This window comes from Triticum dicoccoides, chromosome 1B, assembly GCF_002162155.2.
Source record: "Triticum dicoccoides isolate Atlit2015 ecotype Zavitan chromosome 1B, WEW_v2.0, whole genome shotgun sequence".
Classification (NCBI taxonomy): domain Eukaryota; kingdom Viridiplantae; phylum Streptophyta; class Magnoliopsida; order Poales; family Poaceae; genus Triticum; species Triticum dicoccoides.
Window position 1 is genome coordinate 525,450,277 of NC_041381.1, and position 21,542 is coordinate 525,471,818.

The 21,542-nt window shown below is 43.9% G+C and overlaps 1 protein-coding gene across 2 annotated transcripts; it reads right to left on the reverse strand.

Moving 5' to 3' along the window:
* Positions 1-293: 293 nt before the first annotated feature.
* Positions 294-3,083, reverse strand: LOC119346868. 2 transcript variants are annotated; one of them, XM_037615990.1, is made up of 6 exons: positions 2,828-3,083; positions 2,504-2,591; positions 2,146-2,318; positions 2,003-2,057; positions 1,873-1,925; positions 294-1,672 (listed from the first exon to the last, which is right to left on the reverse strand). In XM_037615990.1, the coding sequence occupies exons 1-5, from the start codon at positions 2,933-2,935 to the stop codon at positions 1,909-1,911; spliced, it is 441 nt and encodes a 146-aa protein (XP_037471887.1). In that variant the 5' UTR covers positions 2,936-3,083; the 3' UTR covers positions 294-1,672; positions 1,873-1,908. The 2 variants fall into 2 exon arrangements, with proteins under 2 accessions (XP_037471887.1, XP_037471878.1); XM_037615981.1 differs by having other exon boundaries at positions 343-681.
* Between the last annotated feature and the right edge of the window lie 18,459 nt (positions 3,084-21,542).

A 21,542-nucleotide genomic window follows, 5' to 3' on the forward strand; every position in this document is an offset into this window, starting at 1 on the left:
GTAACATAGGGCACATATACAAAAATGCCCAGGATTAACAAGATACTCTTCTTTTGGGCACATAACTCATATATGAATTCAATGGTACCCCCTCTCCCTCTGTTCACAAATGTAAGATGTTTAGGCAGTTTAATATCTTTTTCTGCATATAACTTTTATTTCATTGACTAAATTGACAATCTAGGAATAAAAGCCATATATATATAAACAGGAAAGAACATATTAGTAGAATGCCAACTGGGCGCCGTGTGAACTGTGAAGCAGGCTAAAAGCTTAAGAAATGCACCAGGGTATAAACCATTGTCACAAGTTCATAGCATGATTCTCTCAGCAAACAAATGGTAGACTGAAACAGATGTGCAAATCCAAATATTACTAAAACACAACCACGAACCAGGATACACAACGCATACAGCAAGTGATCTCGTCAGTTGCAAAATAGCAGCAACTTTTTGTAGGACCTACTTGCTGCTGCCCTACCAGTCCCATTACATTTCATCACTCAAATCTAGTAAGGCGAAGAAAAGAGACACATAGTACGTCTACATCTGCCTAGGTGACTGATGCATCTAAATACTGCCACCACCGACAGAACAGATGTAGTTCCACTATGACTTTTCTTATGCCTGATGACTCATGTCAACTCTACAGCCTACCAGCTCGACGTACTCCTTTTTATTCCTGCGACAAACCATCAAATTAATTTGATGTCAATAAAGGAGGAGGCCGATGATAATGCATTAAAATTAACACAGGTTGCAGCTGGACGATCATAACAAGCTACGAGCAACAGAGGTTGCATGTGTATTAGCACAGCTTCCTACAGACAAGAATGCATTTACAAGTTCAACAACTGCAACAACTTTTGGTTTCTATTTTCCGTTAATGGAAATCTGAAAAACTTGTATTGGGTGAGACCTATGTAGAAAACAACCAAATACTAGACTAATTGAGGCGCCTATGTGAAAGACTCAGGGATTAATTAAATAATATAATGCCAACTGGTTGCCATGTTAAGGGAACTTAGAAATGCACCGAGGATTAACCATTGCCAGCTCTCAACAAACAGTATATTCATGTCATGTTGAACATGAGATAAATGACCAAAACGTAGGAGCAATATTAATAACAAGGTTATCAAAAGATTAACACATAATACATGACACCTCAAATATATGATAACACTCATGACGGAATAATAGGTCACATTACTACAATGATGTTGATGTCACTCGTTACAAGGCTGTTAGGTAAATTACTGATTAACTGAACTTCCAATTCAGGACAGTCAATCATTTTTTCTCTGAGAGCTGTCAATGTCAACCAAACTGCTCTGCAATCAGTGCGCACAGATGTGACAACTAACAAGAAAATCTTGTGCAGATCTCAGGACTTAATTATAGACACCAAAACTGCGACAATGACACAAAGAAAAATAATAATATCCACGAATCATATTATGTGTGTGTACTAGGAAACCAGAGGAGATCAAGAGTGAGTTGGAGGTTATAGCTAAGGGCAGTCCACCCATAGATTACAAAACCGAATGAGCCTTAGTTGATTGCAGCTTCTCATGTTATATAATACATAGTTTTTGTACCTTGTACAAAAGACTAAGCAACCAGCTCTCTGTTACACCTATTTTGTAACAAACGCAGAGCATCCTTGTGAGCTGTTCTCCCAGAGAAAAACAATTTTAACTTAACTCTGTCAAAACATGGACGACTAAATAAATACACTTCCAGATACTGTTGTTAACCTACCACTGTTCAAACTGGAAAAGAAATGCTACAGAGATAGCACAAGCAACATAAGGGCACAAAACTGAGACAAATCAAACAATAAAACAGGGGATTATAAATATAGGAGTACCTTGTTCACAGTAGGAGAGTCCATTGCAAAGTATTTTTAGTAGTAAAGTGAACCTGACAGAAAATTATAGTCAACACGTATGTGTTTCATCATTTCTAGATAATATCCAAACGGTCAGTAAATGCCATACCTTGCCACCAATCACCTCTGGTAGCCAGGGAGCCATCTGCATTATCCTCCTTATACTGGATTGGACATATAGGAAACATTCAAAACATTGCTAATATATAATCAACTAGGGGATGGATTATTTGCAATGCAATTTCAATGTACATTTCTGGATGATTCATCAGCTTGCTTGTGTGGAGAGCTGTCATAGAAGTCCCGGCCACCGTAATGCACAGACGAGCCAAAATAAGGTGACTCTGAGGACTCGTTTGGATAAAACTGTTTTCCATCTTTATATGCAACACGACCATTAGTAGGGTTGCCTTGGGATTTGGCATCTGAATACAAATTGAAAATTACAGTGTTAGTTCACTGTTGTATCACATATCAATCAATTGCCCAAATTTCCAGTCAAGCTAAGATGACTATCAACATCAGTAGAAGAACTCATATACTTCCTTTTTTTTGTACGGTGTTCACAAATTTAACACTATATGCCCAGCAACGCTGGAATAGAGGATACCTGCAATGCCCCCGCCACTCAGCCCTTTGGGGTTCTGCTTGTTCAGTATCGTGTACAGGTCCATCTGCCTGGCGTCTCTTGGATTTGCCTTTCAGGTCAAACAAAAGCAGCAGCGTCATCAGAGGTATTCCCAAACAGATGTTTATAGAACAACAAACATACAGAACTCGCTGATCACGAAACTTGCCCCGAAATTAGTAACCACATGACGAACTCAAGAGGAAAAGAATCGGGCAGGAGATAACGAGGTATCAGAATCGCCGAATCACATCCCCAATTCACGACTAACAGATCGTAAAGACAGGCGGCGTGAAGAAACGGTACCGCAGGCGACGCCGGTGCGGAGAAGACGGAGCTGAAGTATCCGTTGGCCGCGGGCGGCGCGGCTCCGGCGGCCGAGGGGGCGGGCGGCGACCTCTTCTTGGCGTCCATGCTGGCGGCGGTTTAGGAGACGAACGAAAGGGGGGAGAAGGAGAAGGATAGGGCACGTGAGTTGGTCGTTATTGGCGGCGGCGTGGCGTGGGTCGGAGGGGAGGGAGGAGCTCGCACTTCTTTGCTTGCCTCGTGGCGCTCTGCTCCGGCCTCCATCTGCCCCTGCCTCTTATAAAGGCTCCGGGAACAGGCCTGCTCTGCTATTTCGGGAGATACGGAAGGGCCGGACGGGAAGAGTGTCATTTGCTTTCCTAGGCAGCATTTTTTTTTCCTTTTGATTTTGAAGATGCTCGTAGGCAGCATTGGGAGATACTATTGGTAATCTCAATTCCACCTCGATCATATAATTCCATCTAGGATTACAACAGGTTGTTTTTCGCAACAACCATTTGGTTTGACAAAGAGAATTTGAGGAGTGGTTACAAACCCACAATTTTGTATTAAATAATCAAAGTTATAAAGTGTTTATATATATTATTCTGCATTTCAAACTTTTAAAAAATTAACTATATGGGTTCTAAAATTCCAATAATTGGAATTTGAAGTTCCACTATTAGATATCAAATTTGAAATTGTGTTTTCAAATATTTACATTTGGAACTTTATAGTTAAACAAATCTAAATTCAGAGTTTTGAATTTAAGAATATGAAATGATTGAACTTTTAAAATATCATAGTTCAAATATTTGAAAACAAAACTATTGATATTTTGATATTTAAGTTGGGTCATAAAGCTCAACAACGAAGATCCATTCCCTTGGTAATATATTACCACCGTTTTCTATGAGAAACCTATTTCTTTGGGTTATGCTAAACTTAGTTAATGTATCAAGATTAGTAATTCCAAAAGATTGTATCATCAAATGTATGTCTGGATAGTTCTGAATTCCGCCGTGATTCCACAAGAGTCGGGACAACTACCATAGATGCCCATGTAGTTCAAACATCTGAGAAATGCGATCCGACATCTAATTAGTGCCACAAGAATGGCAAACGAATCGTGAAGTTTGATTTGGTTACCAAGTCTCCACTACCATGTTTCACCCAAATTGCATTTTCAAAAGTGGAGTCACCCCAAACAAATATCATGAACTTAGAGAAGCTTTGCTCCAAGTCATGAGCAAAAGCAACTCAATAAGATGAGAAAACATCAAAATGCTTAAAATAAAAATGGCAACCCCATTTTGAGCTTAACGATGAGTATGGCCTATTATCATGTGAACTCCCTCGACTCCTAAATCAATATACTCTAACATAGGTGACTATGTCGCCGACCATCTCTAGATGAAGTTCTCTAGTGTTCCCCTTCTTAGTTGCATCTTCTTTGAATTTCTTCTTGCTACTGTATTTCCTTCTTAAAAAACTTCATCTAGATCTTTAATTTTCTGTGATGTGGTTCTTTCTAATTCACTGCAAACTCTATCAAATTCCTCGAAAATCTTTGTGAAATTCCTATTGCAAGTGAGCTGAGTTGACAAAATCCTTCCTTTGCATTGAACTCGGTCCCACCGATTCAAGCATATCGGTTAAACCGAAGCACAAGTTCTTCTTGCGCATAGTTCATCGGTCCTACTGAAACGGACTAACTCGGTCTCACCGATGTGCACCTTTTAGTGACTCTGCTATCTCGGAGTCACCGATTGAAATGGATCGGCGCCACCGACTTTCACTGCTGAGAAAACCATTTGCCATTTTATTATGCCTATTTCTTTCATCTCCACTCAATGATTCTTTCCCTCTACCCGCATCTTAAGTTGCAATCTGCTTATTTCTGTTTCTCAAGGATCACACTCACTTGACTCATTTACATAAAAACCACCCTTCTTGGAAATTGATGTCAAGGGGGGGGGGGGGCGACCATCAAAGCTTTATGCACTTTCTTAAGAGGAGAGAATTCACATATCTTTAAGAGGGGAAAGATATTTGTAACACCCACGATGCGGCTATATCTCCCACGTGTCGAAGCACGACTTAGAGGCATAACCGCATGGTGGTTTTGTCGCAAGAAGGGTCATCTTCACACAATCCCATGTAATGAACAAGAATGGGATAAAGAGTTGGCTTACAATCGCCACTTCACACAATGAACATATAATTCATACATCATTCAGAGTACACACATAGTCCGACTACGGACGAAGCCAAAAGAAAAGAAGATAACCCAACTGCTAGATCCCCGATCGTCCCAACTGGGCTCCACTACTGATCAACATGAAACGATACATAGCAACAACCAAGGTCTTCGTTGAGCTCCCATCTGAGCTCGGTTGCATCACCTGCACTGGTATCATCGGCACCTGCAACTGTTGTGATAGTATCTGGTGACTCACGATGATAGAGGCGGGGGTGTCCCGATCTTTCGATGAGATGATAACTATCGATTTGGTGGAGACGACTTTGATGATCCGACTACAAACGTGCACGACGTTGCGCCTTAGCAATCGCTAAACCAATCTCCTGAGGTTACTGACGAGGCCGGAAGCACGGTCAGCCTGACCACGAAGGTCTATTCCTGCAAGCAATCGAAGAACGAGCAAGAATATGATAAAGCAATCTGAATATTGCAAATATATATGAGGTATTGATAATGGTGGGGATCCGGAAGCGGTCTTGGTCTGGTCGTTGGACACAAACGAAGTACACGAAGTTGCAATGGCTAACTTTTAACTAAACAAACCCCAAGGAAAAGCTACTAGATGGATCTACTTATATAGGAGCAAGGGGTGGCGGCCAAGGAGGTGGGAGGACGTCCCAAGGAAGCCTAAAACTAAATCTAGGTCGTACAAGGCCAATGGGCCCAAGTGGAGGTGATGTAACACCTTTGGACTTGTAGTTTGACTCGGATTCTGCTGCAGCATCAGATTGTTTCGTCCACAACTCAACGCTCCGGACGAATTTGAAGATGATTCCAATTGGGTTGGAAAGTGCACGAACTCTAGTTTCCAACAAAAAAAGAATCACCCAATTCGGAGTCCGTATGAAAAACTTGTGTGCGTTTTGAGTCAGGTATGTCTGTGCAGTCCGAATCTGAATCCAGAACGTGAGAGACTTGGACTCTATCTTCTCTTGGGCCAAAAGTGACGTGAGAGAACTTTTTGGACAGCAAATAAACATCTCTTTCTTCCTTATCTTCATATGTGGATTGTACAAATGTCCCATACACCTGCAATTAGACAAAACACAAAAGTGTGTGAAGTATTTTTGTTCTGGATAACATAAATAGATTATTGAATAGTTTGCACTAGAAATCACCTAACAAATATGCATATATGCAATATTTTTGGTCATATCCAAGGTAGTCATGGCCTCATCATCCTTCCCTTCTTGAAAATAAAGCCGTCCTCGGCGTTGCTTAATCTGAAATGTGGCTAACAAAAGAGACAAGGTGTACATGTTGTATATGTATATGTCATCCATTTTTACTTCCCTTGATTTTTGCATATATGACACATGAATAGATGAGTAACTTGCATAGTTCATAAAATCTAAAGCCAAAATATTAGCACAAGAAGTAGAAGGCATGAAAATATTGCAACTCAGTTTGCACATATAAGTGAAGCTCTTATTCATTTCAAAAGATTGACAATGTTCATCATTAAACCATCCCAACATTGGTAAATAAACCTTACTTGCATCAAATTTACATGCTACAACATGCTTAAATAAGCAAACATGCAATAAGTCATTCAACACAGAATCATCACCAAGATTAGAGGTCATATCAAAATGATTAAACATTGGTTCTTTTGCATCAATAGTTAATTCAATGGGTGCACTCAAAATTGTTGGTATTTCAGTTGTTTGATCACATGGCAAAGTCAAATTATCAACGTAGTCCTCTAAAATAGGTGGTGTGATCAAAGTAGTGGGTAGCTCATCAGATGGTGCATTCAAATTGACAAGGCATTCATCATTCTCATGTAGAGATGGAAGATCAGTACCTTTGTCATTACCTCTTATGATCAACTCAGATGATGTAGCCACTCTCGGGGGCGATGCGTCACATGGTGGAGGTGATGTAGTCCTGACAACAACAGATGTGGTTGTCATAGTATGCCTAGTAGTTGAAGGAACAATCATATCAACTCTTGGAATGTGCACCGTGCGCTTGTTCTCCTCGTGGCCAACACGTCGTTTTATTTCCTGTTCAGCTTTGCAAGCAAGATGAAACAAATGGTCCATAGGATAACACTCTTCATGAATTAGTATCTCTTGAATATCACGGTTTAATCCTCCCCAAAATCTATCCATAAAATCATCTTCACTTTCTTCTAAAGAGGAATGCAACAAGGTAGTTTGTAAATCATCATAGTATTTTGTTACAGTTTCACTACCTTGTTTTAAGTGTTGCAACTTCTTAATCATGTCACGAGTATAATAAGCAGGGACGAAAGTATGTCGCATGGCAAGTTTCAAATCATCCCAAGTAGTAGGTATATAATCAGGGTGTAACCGACAATATTCACTCCACCAAACCAAAGCATAACCAGTGAAAGAACCAACCGCAACCTTAACCTTTTTATGTTCATTGAAATTATGGGAAGCAAATATATTTTTTATGTCGAACTCCCATTCAATATATAAAGCAGGTTTAAAACGGCCATTAAATGGTGGTATAGATACATTAACCTGATCATGTGCATTTGGATGTTTGTGCACCTCTCGTGACGGTTGTGGTATTTGCAAAGGTGGTGGCACGTCTCCCGCGATCGACAAAGCCCATGAGTTGACTCTGGATCCTGTCATGATTAGTAGAACAAGAAACAAAACCCAAAAATAATGTTCCTATAACTACTAGGATGTGGTGGTAAAACACTCACAGTAAAGCAAATATCAATGTCTTACAAGTTCTTACCATGCAGCAGGCGGTGATCGGCAACCAGCGGTGTCAAGTAACTCCGAATATTGAGTAAAGCGATTGCCAGGGGAGCGTACGTATACACGGTGTAGAAATATGTGGAGCTGGGTTGGCTATATATGGTAGCTAAAGATTAGCAATAATCAATTCAAAGATGCAATGTTGAATAAACGCTCAACGACGGTACTGTGCTGGTCCTAGGCTAGACCGGACTAGAGACGCGAGCCTAGAACACTAATGAGGTCACGGCGTAGCACAACTAGCATCAATGAAGGATACTAAGTAGCTCTTGACAGCAAGATATAAGTGAAGATCACAACGGCAGTGAAGATAATGATGAAAAACAACTGCCAAGCAGGATATACAACAACTCTCTCTCCAACTTTCCTCTTGAAAAGTTTGAGACAATTTTCTGATAAATTCTTTCAAAGAATGCTACTAACTCAAGCTTTCCAATGCAAAAAGAATCACTCAATTCCGAGTTGATATGAGGAGTCAAAGAATTCTAAAACTGGCCTGAAAAATTGGAACAAGCTGTGTTCATGAACTTCGGAGGGCAAAAAAACCTATTTAGAAGCCGATTTTGAGGTGTCAAATATTGAACTAGCTTCTGCAACTATTTAGATGCGGCTCGTCGCTAGCTTCAATTTGAGTACTCACGGAGCCAAAACGGACTTCGTATGAGGAAGATACACCTGTTTTACTGAACAGTGCACAAAACAGATTCCGAATTCAGGTACGAGATTGATTCTATATAGATCCAATTTTTTTTCTTCTCTCTTTTTTTCTCACGCTTTTTTTTCTTTTTCTTCTCTCTCTTTATCTTTTTTTTTTCCTTTTTTCTCTTTTTTTTTCTCTATCTTCTTTTTTTTTCTTTCCAAGACAAACTAGATAAGATGCAGATTGGATCAGGCGAAGATGTGAATGACCTCAACTATGATTATGACAATGAACAGTGCGTAGCATGTGGTGGAAATTAATAGATGGGATGGTGGACAGCGGAAGGGATAATGATGCAGCGGCGGCGTGACTAATGTGAACAGAACTCGAAACTCTAAAGGAACTAGACGCTAAGACCAGCAACTGACACGACGATGCAACCGATAATTCAACTATGCAAGCAATGAATAGAAAATTGCAAAGGCTCAGACTGGCTTGGATAAAGGATGAACAGATCTAACTTTTTTTGTGTGGCTTTTTCTTGGACAATAGGTAAGAAAATAAATCTAATCTAGGAAAACTGGAAATTCTCACCGAGCAACCTGAAAACTGATACCACTTGATAGAGGCGGGGGTGTCCCGATCTTTCGATGAGATGATAACTATCGATTTGGTGGAGACGACTTTGATGATCCGACTACAAACATGCACGACGTTGCACCTTAGCAATCGCTAAACCAATCTCCTGAGGTTACTGACGAGGCCGGAAGCACGGTCAGCCTGACCACGAAGGTCTATTCCTGCAAGCAATCGAAGAACGAGCAAGAATATGATAAAGCAATCTGAATATTGCAAATATATATGAGGTATTGATAATGGTGGGGATCCGGAAGCGGTCTTGGTCTGGTCGTTGGACACAAACGAAGTACACGAAGTTGCAATGGCTAACTTTTAACTAAACAAATCCCAAGGAAAAGCTACTAGATGGATCTACTTATATAGGAGCAAGGGGTGGCGGCCAAGGAGGTGGGAGGACGTCCCAAGGCAGCCTAAAACTAAATCTAGGTCGTACAAGGCCAATGGGCCCAAGTGGAGGTGATGTAACACCTTTGGACTTGTAGTTTGACTCGGATTCTGCTGCAGCATCAGATTGTTTCGTCCACAACTCAACGCTCCGGACGAATTTGAAGATGATTCCAATTGGGTTGGAAAGTGCACGAACTCTAGTTTCCAACAAAAAAAGAATCACCCAATTCGGAGTCCGTATGAAAAACTTGTGTGCGTTTTGAGTCAGGTATGTCTGTGCAGTCCGAATCTGAATCCAGAACGTGAGAGACTTGGACTCTATCTTCTCTTGGGCCAAAAGTGACGTGAGAGAACTTTTTGGACAGCAAATAAACATCTCTTTGTTCCTTATCTTCATATGTGGATTGTACAAATGTCCCATACACCTGCAATTAGACAAAACACAAAAGTGTGTGAAGTATTTTTGTTCTGGATAACATAAATAGATTATTGAATAGTTTGCACTAGAAATCACGTGACAAATATGCATATATGCAATATTATTGGTCATATCCAAGGTAGTCATGGCCTCATCACACGAGGACTCAGCAATCTCAAAACCCGAGAGATCAAGACTATTTAAGCTTAAGGGTAGGAAGTGGTAATGAGGTGGAGTTGCAGCAAGCACTAAGCAAATATGGTGGCTAACATACACAAATAAGAGCGAGAAGAGAGCAAACGGAACGGTCGTGAAGCTAGCAATGATCAAGAAGTGATCCTGAACTCCTACTTACGTCAAACATAACCCAAAACCGTGTTCACTTCCCGGACTCCGCCGAAAAGAGACCATCACGGCTACACACTCGGTTGATGCGTTTTAATTAAATCAAGTGTCAAGTTATCTACAACCGGACATTAACAAATTCCCATCTGCCTCATAACCGCGGGCACGGCTTTCGAAAGTTTATACCCTGCAGGGGTGTCCCAACTTAGCCCATCACAAGCTCTCACGGTCAACGAAGGATATACCTTCTCCTGGGAAGACCCGATCAGCCTCGGAATCCCGGTTCGCAAGACATTTCGACAATGGTAAAACAAGACCAGCAAAGCCGCCCGATGTGCCGACAAATCCCGATAGGAGCTGCACATATCTCGTTCTCAGGGCAACACCGGATGAGACTAGCTACGAGTAAACCCAGACTTCGAGTTTCCCCAAGGTGGCCCCGCAGGTAGCTCAGTTCGGGCCAACACTCGAAGGAGCACTGGTCCGGGAGGGGGGGGGGGTTAAAATAAAGATGACCCTTGAGTCTGCAGAACCCAAGGGAAAAAGGCTTAGGTGGCAAATGGTAAAACCAAGGTTGGGCCTTGCTGGAGGAGTTTTATTCAAAGCGAACTGTCAAGGGGGTCCCATAAATCACCCAACCGCGTAAGGAACGCAAAATCCGGGAACATAACACCGGTATGACGGAAACTAGGGTGGCAAGAGTGGAACAAAACACCAGGCATAAGGCCGAGTCTTCCACCCTTTACCAAATATATAGATGCATTAATAATATAAGAGATATTGTGATATCCCAATCATAATCTTGTCCATCATGAAGCAATCTTCAACTTCACCTGCAACTAACATCTCTATAAGAGGGGCTGAGCAAAGCGGTAACATAGCCAAGCAATGGTTTGCTAGGAAGGGTGAAAAGGTTAGAGGCTGTCATGGCAATATGGGAGGCATGGTAAACAAGTGATAGCTAGCGCAGCATAGCGATAGAACAAAGCAACTAGCAAGCAAAGATAGAAGTGATATCGAGGGTAATGGTCATCTTGCCTGAAATCCCGCAAGGAAGAAGAACGAGTCCATGAAGAAGGCAAACGAACGTAGTCGAACCAATCCTCACAACTCCGGAACGAAACCGAAGCTAACGAGAGAAGCAAACCGGAAAGAAGCAAACACCATGGTAAACACACAAGCATAATCATGGCATGATGCACAATCAAGTATGATGCATGTCCGGGTTAATGAGGCATGGCATGGCAAAGTGCAACAAACAACACTACAAATTAAGTGGAGCTCAATACGCAATGAGTTGCATATTGACAAAAGACCACATCAATTATTTAGTTCTCTCTCGGTTAGGCTACCCAACAATATTAAATGTTATTAAACATGGCAAGGGGGTGAAGCATAATTGAACTAACTATTTAGGCAAGTTTAAATAAGGCCGGAAACAACAAACAATAATTCCGGAAAATCCCCATATGTCATTTAGCAATTTAATGCAAACACAATTTTAAACATTCTAAATGTTGTTATCATGATGCGGATGACATATGCAAGTTTATATAATTTTATGAAAACGTTAACATGAGCATGATACGAAGCATTTGGTCACCATGGCGGAACGAAAAGGGTGCCACGGCGGCGAAACAAAAATGGTGCCACGACAACATATCCGAAAATGATGCCACGGCAACATATTGGTTCCAGTAGCTCACGGAGATACCGGTGTAAAAGGAAATGGGCGTGAGCGTGTCATGCAAGGATGGTGGGGTGCTCCCGGGTTCCGGGTTCCCAGGGGACGGCGGCATGGCAAACGCGGAACATGCAAAGACAATTCGAACACGTCCCAAACATAGGGTGCATCTCATACAACACATGCATTCGATCACGGTCGGTCATCTCGGGTTATACCTTTGAAGCGTGCGTTCTCGGGCAGAACAAGTTCGGTACGATGTAGAGGAAGTAGTCGTTCACGGGTCGTCGTGGGAAGTAGTGGCACACATGGCGGCGTAGTGGAAGTAGTCGTTCACGGGTCGTAGGGGAAGTAGTCGTACACGTTTCGTAGGTTGTACATGTCGGCGGTAGTGGAAGTAGTGGTACACGGCGACGGTAGTTGTACACGTTACGTAGATGTTCAGGTCGTCGGTAGAGGTGCTTGGTGAAATCCACGGGTGTCAGTAGTTGTACACGGGTCTTCAGCGTCGAGGTACTTGGCGTTCCAAAACAAAGCAACACCGAAAGGCCTCGGGTCTTGGCGTCCTTGACGAATCCAAGTAACACCAGGCACACGTCCACGGTCAACCCCAATGAGTGTACAGAGGCAAAACTTGGTGGTGCTGCACATACGCGGTTGCTAGAAGATGGATGACGCCGGGTCGAGGCTGCGTCTTGGCGGTTCAACGAGGGTCGAATAGGAGCACGGCGAAGCTCGTGATGGACGGGGAGCGCAGCCTGGAGGCAGCAACAGCAGTTGGAAGCAGAGTTGGCCGGAGGGGACGGCTCAGGCAGGAGCTCCAAAGCACGAGGAGGAGGCCGACAGAGATGCAACAGAGATGGGCGCAGGCGTTGCACTTGAGGTGACGAAGATGAAGGGGAACGCGGCGAGGCGGACAACAGCGGCTTGCTTGCCGGCACGGCTGGGCGCGGGGACGGCAGGGCGTGGTCGCGGGGCTCGTTCATGGCGGCCCTGACCTCTGGAGCACAACGGGGCGGCGAGGAGGGGTGGAGACGCGAGCTGCAGGTGCTCACGGACAGCACGGAGCGGCCACCTACTGCTGGTTGCCGGCGCGGGCGAGACAAGGGATGGTGGAGGCAGCGGGGTTCGCTGGTCGGCGTGAGGGGGTGGTGAGGCACGGGAGGAGAAGCAGGGCGCGACGAGCTGCGGCCGGCCGGCGAGGAGGTGGAGGCGCGATGCGATGGCGCGGTGGAGAGGCGACGCGAGGAGAGGAGGGGGAGACGAGCGAGAGGAAGGAGATGGGATCGAGAGGATGGGGATCGGGCGTTGCGGCGCTGTGTGGGAACGAGAGGAGATGAGGGGGATTCGATCGGGCTAGGTTTAACAGTGCGCCGGCTGGGCCTGTGGAACGGGCCTTAGAGGCCAGCCCAATGGAGAGGAAATGGCCAGAGGTCTGGCCGCCTAGTGAAAAAAAGGGTTTTCCTCATTGGAAAAGAAAAGAGGGACCAAAGGATTTATTTGAAGCTCTAAATAAATCCAAATTTAGCTGAAATTTGGCAAGTGGCCTCAAGGGAATATATGAAGGCTCCACAAGAAGGATTGGAGGCAAAAGGAGAATAGAGCAACGATATGAATATTCGGAAACGAAAGGAACTTTAAAATGCAAGTGGGTTGTGGTTAATTCCAAATAATGGAATATTTTATAATAGCTCCCTAATATTGGAGGATATGTTATAAAGAGAAGTCACCCTTCCCTCGATTTAAATGGATCAAAGATCCATACAATTTTATTTAGTTGAGTTATAAAAATTAATGATATGATGGCATGATGACATGATGCAATGCAAAAATAAAAGATCAAGCAAACAAGAAACACACGGCGAAACTCAGAATAGCTGGAAGTCTTCTGGGGCGCCGGGCTCGGGGCGTTACAACACTCCACCACTACAAGAGGATCTCGTCCCGAGATCTAGGATGGCACCGGAGAGAAACGGAAGAGGAAGAGAAGAGGTAAAACTAAGTTGCTTCTTCGACAAAAGAGTGAAACCAAAGAACCTTGAGAGGTTGAACAAATTGAAAGAAAGAATACAAAGGAGATGAACGAGATTGCAAACAATCCGTTAGAAAAGAGGAACAAGGAACATTACAAGAACTTGAAGGTTGCAAAGACATGAATCAAGAGTTTAATGGACAAGATAGAATTTGAAACCACTCTGGTTGAAACGAGATAAGAATGAATAAGAATGATATAATTTTGGCAGCACTCCAACTGAAAATGGAAGGAATTGAACATGAACTTGAGAAGATGGGATGATACTTGATGAAATCAACAACACACTGCCTCCGGAACTATTGAAAGAATGGCACAATGGGTAAGAAGGATTTCTGACAGCACTCAGGTTGAAAAGAGAGGCAAAACTTGATAAGATGAAAGAACTTGAATGAGAACACAACACTCCGGTCAAATGGATAAGCAAGAAAAGAACATGATCCTCACAATTCGAGATGATGAGTGAAGAGAGCAACATTACCATGCCTCTGGAAGAAAGAATAGAAGATAGATCATTGGAATAACAGAATGGAGAAGAAAATGCCAACTTTTCCCACAAATGAACTTGGAAAGCATCCTTCCAAGAAGGTTATAACGGAGTTGTTGGAAAAACCAACAACGAAACGAATAAGCTTGTAGTGGACTTATGGAAAACATCTCAAAATTATGAGGTGACAACCAGCCACTAACTGAAACAATTACTTGCTTGAGATCAATGAAGAGATGAAAACTGCTTTCGCCGAGAGGATAGGAGAAAACTCGGATCATTGATAAGCACCACAATAGCAACATTCCTTAGGGAAGGCTTTTAGGTGAAATATGACACAAGATAACTCCAACAAAGAGATTGGTGGATTTAAAATACCTCATTCTTGACAACATGTGAATCGCGAAACAAGAATGGAAATTGTCAAGAATGATATAACACCATCTCAAAAGATAAGGTAGGAGAATTGCACTTTGGAATGCAAGATGAAGAATGCTTGAACTCCTCTGAAAAGAATCTCGATGAACACTTCGAGAAGGAATTAAATCCTTGATGAACCATCATGTAGAGCCTCCATGGAGAACTCCGGTAATAAAAGGATGATAAAAAGAAAGGGAAGTTGAAAACACAAGGTGAAGCCTTGCAATGATTTAGATGAAGCTTCGCAACGATATAACCGAGAAAACTTGGAACTCCAGAAAAGGAAAAGATGAAGCACTAGAGTCGAGAATTACTTCATCATGAACAATCTCCGGAATAAAAGAATTGAATCACCTAGAGGAAATAAGAATACGATTTATTGTATGCTTATCCTTCATCAAATTAAATTGATGACAAGCAATGGATTTGGCATACTACTTATTCTCGTAGAAAGAATTAAGAGAGATATAGCATAAACTTGAGAAGGTCTTCAACAAAAGAATGAATGAATTGATACGATAACGAAGGAAGAGAAATCTTGAATGAACCACCGTAAGAATTGAAAATGAAAGTAGCGAAGGCACAATTCGCTGGGAAGATTTGGAAAACAAATGAAGATACTTGAGGGGATTTAGATACATGAGAACAAAGAGATCATGAACTGATTAGAGGATATTTGGACGATGCACCGGTAAGATTTGGAGAACAAGAGCTGAAGGCTGAGAATGAAGAATTATGACATGATGGCCTTCGGAGGAAAGAAATGGAAATAACTCATGAAATGCTCTGGATGGGTGAAAAGAATTCTCATAACAAAAAAAAACAATTATGAGAGGATGGCGGCAAGCTTGAACTACACATCTTTGGAAGAAAGGGGTAAGGACTGAAGAGAAACTCTTCTTCGGTCTTCAAAAACCGTGAATGACGACGAGAAACACCACCATGAATTGTTGAGATACTCCGGGATGAAAATTAGAAAGGTTGAACCAACAATGAAAAGAATTTGAAAGATCTTGGAGAAGGACATATGACTGATGATAATTCATTCTTACATCAAACTTCGAAAGACTTTGGGAATCGGTCCGGATAAATTAGAAGAGTCAGGTAAGATCCTGGAAAAAGACCTGTGGGTTAGGGCCCACTAAAAAGATACACCATTGAACGATTGATTGAAATAGATATTGCACCGGTAGAATTAAATGACTTGAATGAGATAATAATCTCCGACTAGCTTGAACGGATCTTGAATGAAAAGACGAGCCTTCTGAGAAATATTCAACACTCGAGAGCGAAGGAATATCGAGAAGTGAACGATTAAGAGGTGCACCGGCATGAGAAAACATTTGAAACGAGGAAAGGACATGATCGACAAAGCTCGAATTGAATCCATTGGAGAATAAAATAGATGAAGAGTAATGAACTTGAAGCTCCGTTAGCATCTTCCTGATAATCACCGGATAAGACCATTGATGGGAAAAGAATGGAGAAACTTCACATCCATAAAATGGATACCCGATTAAGAAATCTAAGTCCTTGAAGAAAAAGGGTGGGAGGGCGGGAAAACAAAGGCAACTTGGGGCAGATGGAATGGATATCATTGAGAAAACTTAGAATTGATCTTGCGGATGTTGAGATGATCGGATCCACTTGAAGAGAAGCACGCCGGTTGGAAGAGAATTAACTTGAGAACCTCAAAGATCAAGAAGGATTAGCACTCCCATAGAAATATGAGAACACCATTTAGGGAAGGTATGGATTCAACATTTTACTTCGAAGCAACTCGAATACCACAACTCAAAACAAAACAAAGGATTTGGCTGGTAGAATAAGCCAGAACAAACATATGATAGAGATTTCGTCCGAAGATTTCGTGGTGGGGCCCACACGGGCTCGAGTGTACAACACCATCATGTACAAGGCAGTGCATATGACATACGAAGTGTCCCCGAACCAGCATAGCCAAGGGTTCTTTAAGACACAACGAGACCACTGTAAAAACGACCGTGGAAAGGCGGACCACTAGACGTTGAACCCCAATCTCATATCATGCATCTGTCGAAAAGATATTCTAGGAGCTACTTGAATTCCCACCTATAAAACTCCCGAAACTTTCTGGTTATGCAATCTGGTGTTGGGGATACAGGGGAAGCATATATCTCACCCAAAACTAACAATCCCTACATCCAAGCTGTATCCGTCCGTCAACACATAACCAAGAAACCTTCGGAAATCGTGTACCTCAACCTTCGAAAAGCATCCGTTATACGAGTTATGGCAATACTCTCGAACTCCCGCCCCAGTACTGGGTGGCGTCGAGGTTATCTCACCAACAACTGCATAAAAGAGATTTTCGATGTCGACAAAACTTAGGTATTCCAGAACTGCAACGATAAAATTATGACGACAACACCTCGGAGCTCAACTCCCCGGGTCAATGCCACATAATAGACAGGAGGCACCAAGAACAATGTTCTCGTCACAAAATCATCGGAACGATTCCAAGATACCCGCGTGATCCTAAAAAAATTTAGTGAAATTTGAGGAGAGGAAAGTCAAAACATGTACGTCAGGAGACCTCACCAGAGCGACGAAGGGACTGAGGAGTAAAAAGAATCCTACTCTCCGATATATATAATCCTAAGACTCAAAACATTTTTTTCTAGACTCAACAACGCCAGCAAACAATCAAGCAGGGGGCTCCTAAGTCGGGGATGGCTCTGATTACCAACTTGTAACACCCACGATGCGGCTATATCTCCCACGTGTCGAAGCACGACTTAGAGGCATAACCGCATGGTGGTTTTGTTGCAAGAAGGGTCATCTTCACACAATCCCACGTAATGAACAAGAATGGGATAAAGAGTTGGCTTACAATCGCCACTTCACACAATGAACATATAATTCATACATCATTCAGAGTACACACATAGTCCGACTACGGACGAAGCCAAAAGAAAAGAAGATAACCCAACTGCTAGATCCCCGATCGTCCCAACTGGGCTCCACTACTGATCAACATGAAACGATACATAACAACAGCCAAGGTCTTCGTTGAGCTCCCATCTGAGCTCGGTTGCATCACCTGCACTGGTATCATCGGCACCTGCAACTGTTGCGATAGTATCTGGTGAGTCACGAGGACTCAACAATCTCAAAACCCGGGAGATCAAGACTATTTAAGCTTAAGGGTAGGAAGTGGTAATAAGGTGGAGTTGCAGCAAGCACTAAGAAAATATGGTGGCTAACATACGCAAATAAGAGCGAGAAGAGAGCAAACGGAACGGTCGTGAAGCTAGCAATGATCAAGAAGTGATCCTGAACTCCTACTTACGTCAAACATAACCCAAAACCGTGTTCACTTCCCGGACTCCGCCGAAAAGAGACCATCACGGCTACACACTCGGTTGATGCGTTTTAATTAAGTCAAGTGTCAAGTTATCTACAACCGGACATTAACAAATTCCCATCTGCCTCATAACCACGGGCACGGCTTTCGAAAGTTTATACCCTGCAGGGGTGTCCCAACTTAGCCCATCACAAGCTCTCACGGTCAACGAAGGATATACCTTCTCCCGGGAAGACCCGATCAGCCTCGGAATCCCGGTTCGCAAGACATTTCGACAATGGTAAAACAAGACCAGCAAAGCTGCCCGATGCGCCGACAAATCCCGATAGGAGCTGCACATATCTCATTCTCAGGGCAACACCGGATGAGACTAGCTACGAGTAAAACCAGACTTTGAGTTTCCCCGAGGTGGCCCCGCATGCAGCTCAGTTCGGGCCAACACTCGAAGGAGCACTAGTCCGGGGGGAGGGGGGGTTAAAATAAAGATGACCCTTGAGTCTGCAGAACCCAAGGGGAAAAGGCTTAGGTGGCAAATGGTAAAACCAAGGTTGGGCCTTGCTGGAGGAGTTTTATTCAAAGCGAACTCCGGGAACATAAATCACCCAACCGCGTAAGGAACGCAAAATCCGGGAACATAACACCGTATGACGGAAACTAGGGTGGCAAGAGTGGAACAAAACACCAGGCATAAGGCCGAGTCTTCCACCCTTTACCAAATATATAGATGCACTAAAAATATAAGAGATATTGTGATATCCCAATCATAATCCTGTCCATCATGAAGCAATCTTCAACTTCACCTGCAACTAACAGCGCTATAAGAGGGGCTGAGCAAAGCGGTAACATAGCAAAGCAATGGTTTGCTAGGAAGGGTGAAAAGGTTAGAGGCTGTCATGGCAATATGGGAGGCATGGTAAACAAGTGATAGGTAGCGCAACATAGCGATAGAACGAAGCAACTAGCAAGCAAATATAGAAGTGATATCGAGGGTAATGGTCATCTTGCCTGAAATCCCGCAAGGAAGAAGAACGAGTCCATGAAGAAGACAAACGAACATAGTCGAACCAATCCTCACAACTCCAGAACGAAACCGAAGCTAACGAGAGAAGCAAACCGAAAATAAGCAAACACCATGGTAAACACACAAGCATAATCATGGCATGATGCACAATCAAGTATGATGCATGTCCGGGTTAATGAGGCATGGCATGGCAAAGTGCAACAAACAACACTACAAATTAAGTGGAGCTCAATACGCAACTGACGAAAGACCACATCAATTATTTAGTTCTCTCTCGGTTAGGCTACCCAACAATATTAAATGTTATTAAACATGGCAAGGGGGTGAAGCATAATTGACCTAACTATTTAGGCAAGTTTAAATGAGGCCGGAAACAACAAACGATAATTTCGGAAAATCCCCATATGTCATTTAGCAATTTAATGCAAACACAATTTTAAACATTTTAAATGTTGTTATCATGATGCGGATGACATATGCAAGTTTATGCAATTTTATGAAAACGTTAACATGAGCATGATACGAAGCATTTGGTCACCATGGCGGAACGAAAAGGGTGCCACGACGGCGAAACAAAAATGGTGCCACGGCAACATATCCGAAAATGATGCCATGGCAACATATCGGTTCCAGTAGCTCACGGAGATACCGGTGCAAAAGGAAATTGGCGTGAGCGTGTCATGCAAGGATGGTGGGGTGCTCCCGGGTTCCGGGTTCCCACGTGACGGCGGCATGGCAAATGCGGAACGTGCAAAGACAATTCGAACACGGCCCAAACATAGGGTGCATCTCATACAACACATGCATTCGATCACGGTCGGTCATCTCGGGTTATACCTTCGAAGTGTGTGTTCTTGGGCAGAACAAGTTCGGTATGATGTAGAGGAAGTAGTCGTTCATGGGTCATCGTGGGAAGTAGTGGCACACGTGGCGGCGTAGTGGAAGTAGTCATTCACGGGTCGTAGGGGAAGTAGTCGTACACGTTTCGTAGGTTGTACATGTCGGCGGTAGTGGAAGTAGTGGTACACGGTGACGGTAGTTGTACACGTTACATAGATGTTCAGGTCGTCGGTAGAGGTGCTTGGTGAAATCCACGGGTGCCAGTAGTTGTACACGGGTCTTCGGCGTCGAGGTACTTGGCGTTCCAAAACAAAGAAACACCGAAAGGCCTCGGGTCTTGGCGTCCTTGACGAATCCAAGTAACACCAGGCACACGTCCACGGTCAACCCCAATGAGTGTACAGAGGCAAAACTTGGTGGTGCTGCACATACGCGGTTGCTAGAAGATGGATGACGCCAGGTCGAGGCTGCGTCTTGGCGGTTCAACGAGGGTCGAATAGGAGCACGGCGAAGCTCGTGATGGACGGGGAGCGCAGCCTGGAGGCAGCAGCAGCGGTTGGAAGCAGAGTTAGCCGGAGGGGACGGCTCAGGCAGGAGCTCCATAGCACGAGGAGGAGGCCAACGGAGATGCAACAGAGATGGGCGCAGGCGTCGCACTTGAGGTGACGAAGATGAAGGGAAAGCGGCGAGGCGGACAGCAGCGGCTTGCTTGCCGGCACGGCTGGGCGCGGGGACAGCAGGGCGTGGTCGCGGGGCTCGTTCATGGCGGCCCTGACCTCCGGAGCACAACGGGGCGGCGAGGAGGGGTGGAGACGCGAGCTGCAGGTGCTCACGGACAGCGCGGAGCGGCCACCTACTGCTGGTTGCCGGCGCGGGTGAGACAAGGGACGGCGGAGGCAGCGGGGTTCGCTGGTCGGCGCGAGGGGGTGGTGAGGCACGGGAGGAGAAGCAGGGCGCGTCGAGCTGCGGTCGGCCGGCGAAGAGGTGGAGGCGCGATGCGATGGCGCGGTGGAGAGGCGACGCAAGGAGAGGAGGGGGAGACGAGCGAGAGGAAGGAGATGGGATCGAGAGGATGGGGATCGGGCGTTGCGGCGCTGTGTGGGAACGAGGGGAGATGAGGGGGATTCGATCGGGCTAGGTTTAACAGTGCACCGGCTGGGCCTGTGGAACGGGCCTTAGAGGCCGGCCCAGTGGAGAGGAAATGGCCAGAGGTCTGGTCACCTAGTGAAAAAAGGGTTTTCCTCATTGGAAAAGAAAAGAGGGGCCAAAGGATTTATTTGAAGGTCTAAATAAATCCAAATTTAGCTGAAATTTGGCAAGTGGCCTCAATGGAATATATGAAGGCTCCACAAGAAGGATTGGAGGCAAAAGGAGAATAGAGCAACGATGTGAATATTCGGAAACGAAAGGAACTTTAAAATGCAAGTGGGTTGTGGTTAATTCCAAATAATGGAATATTTTATAATAGCT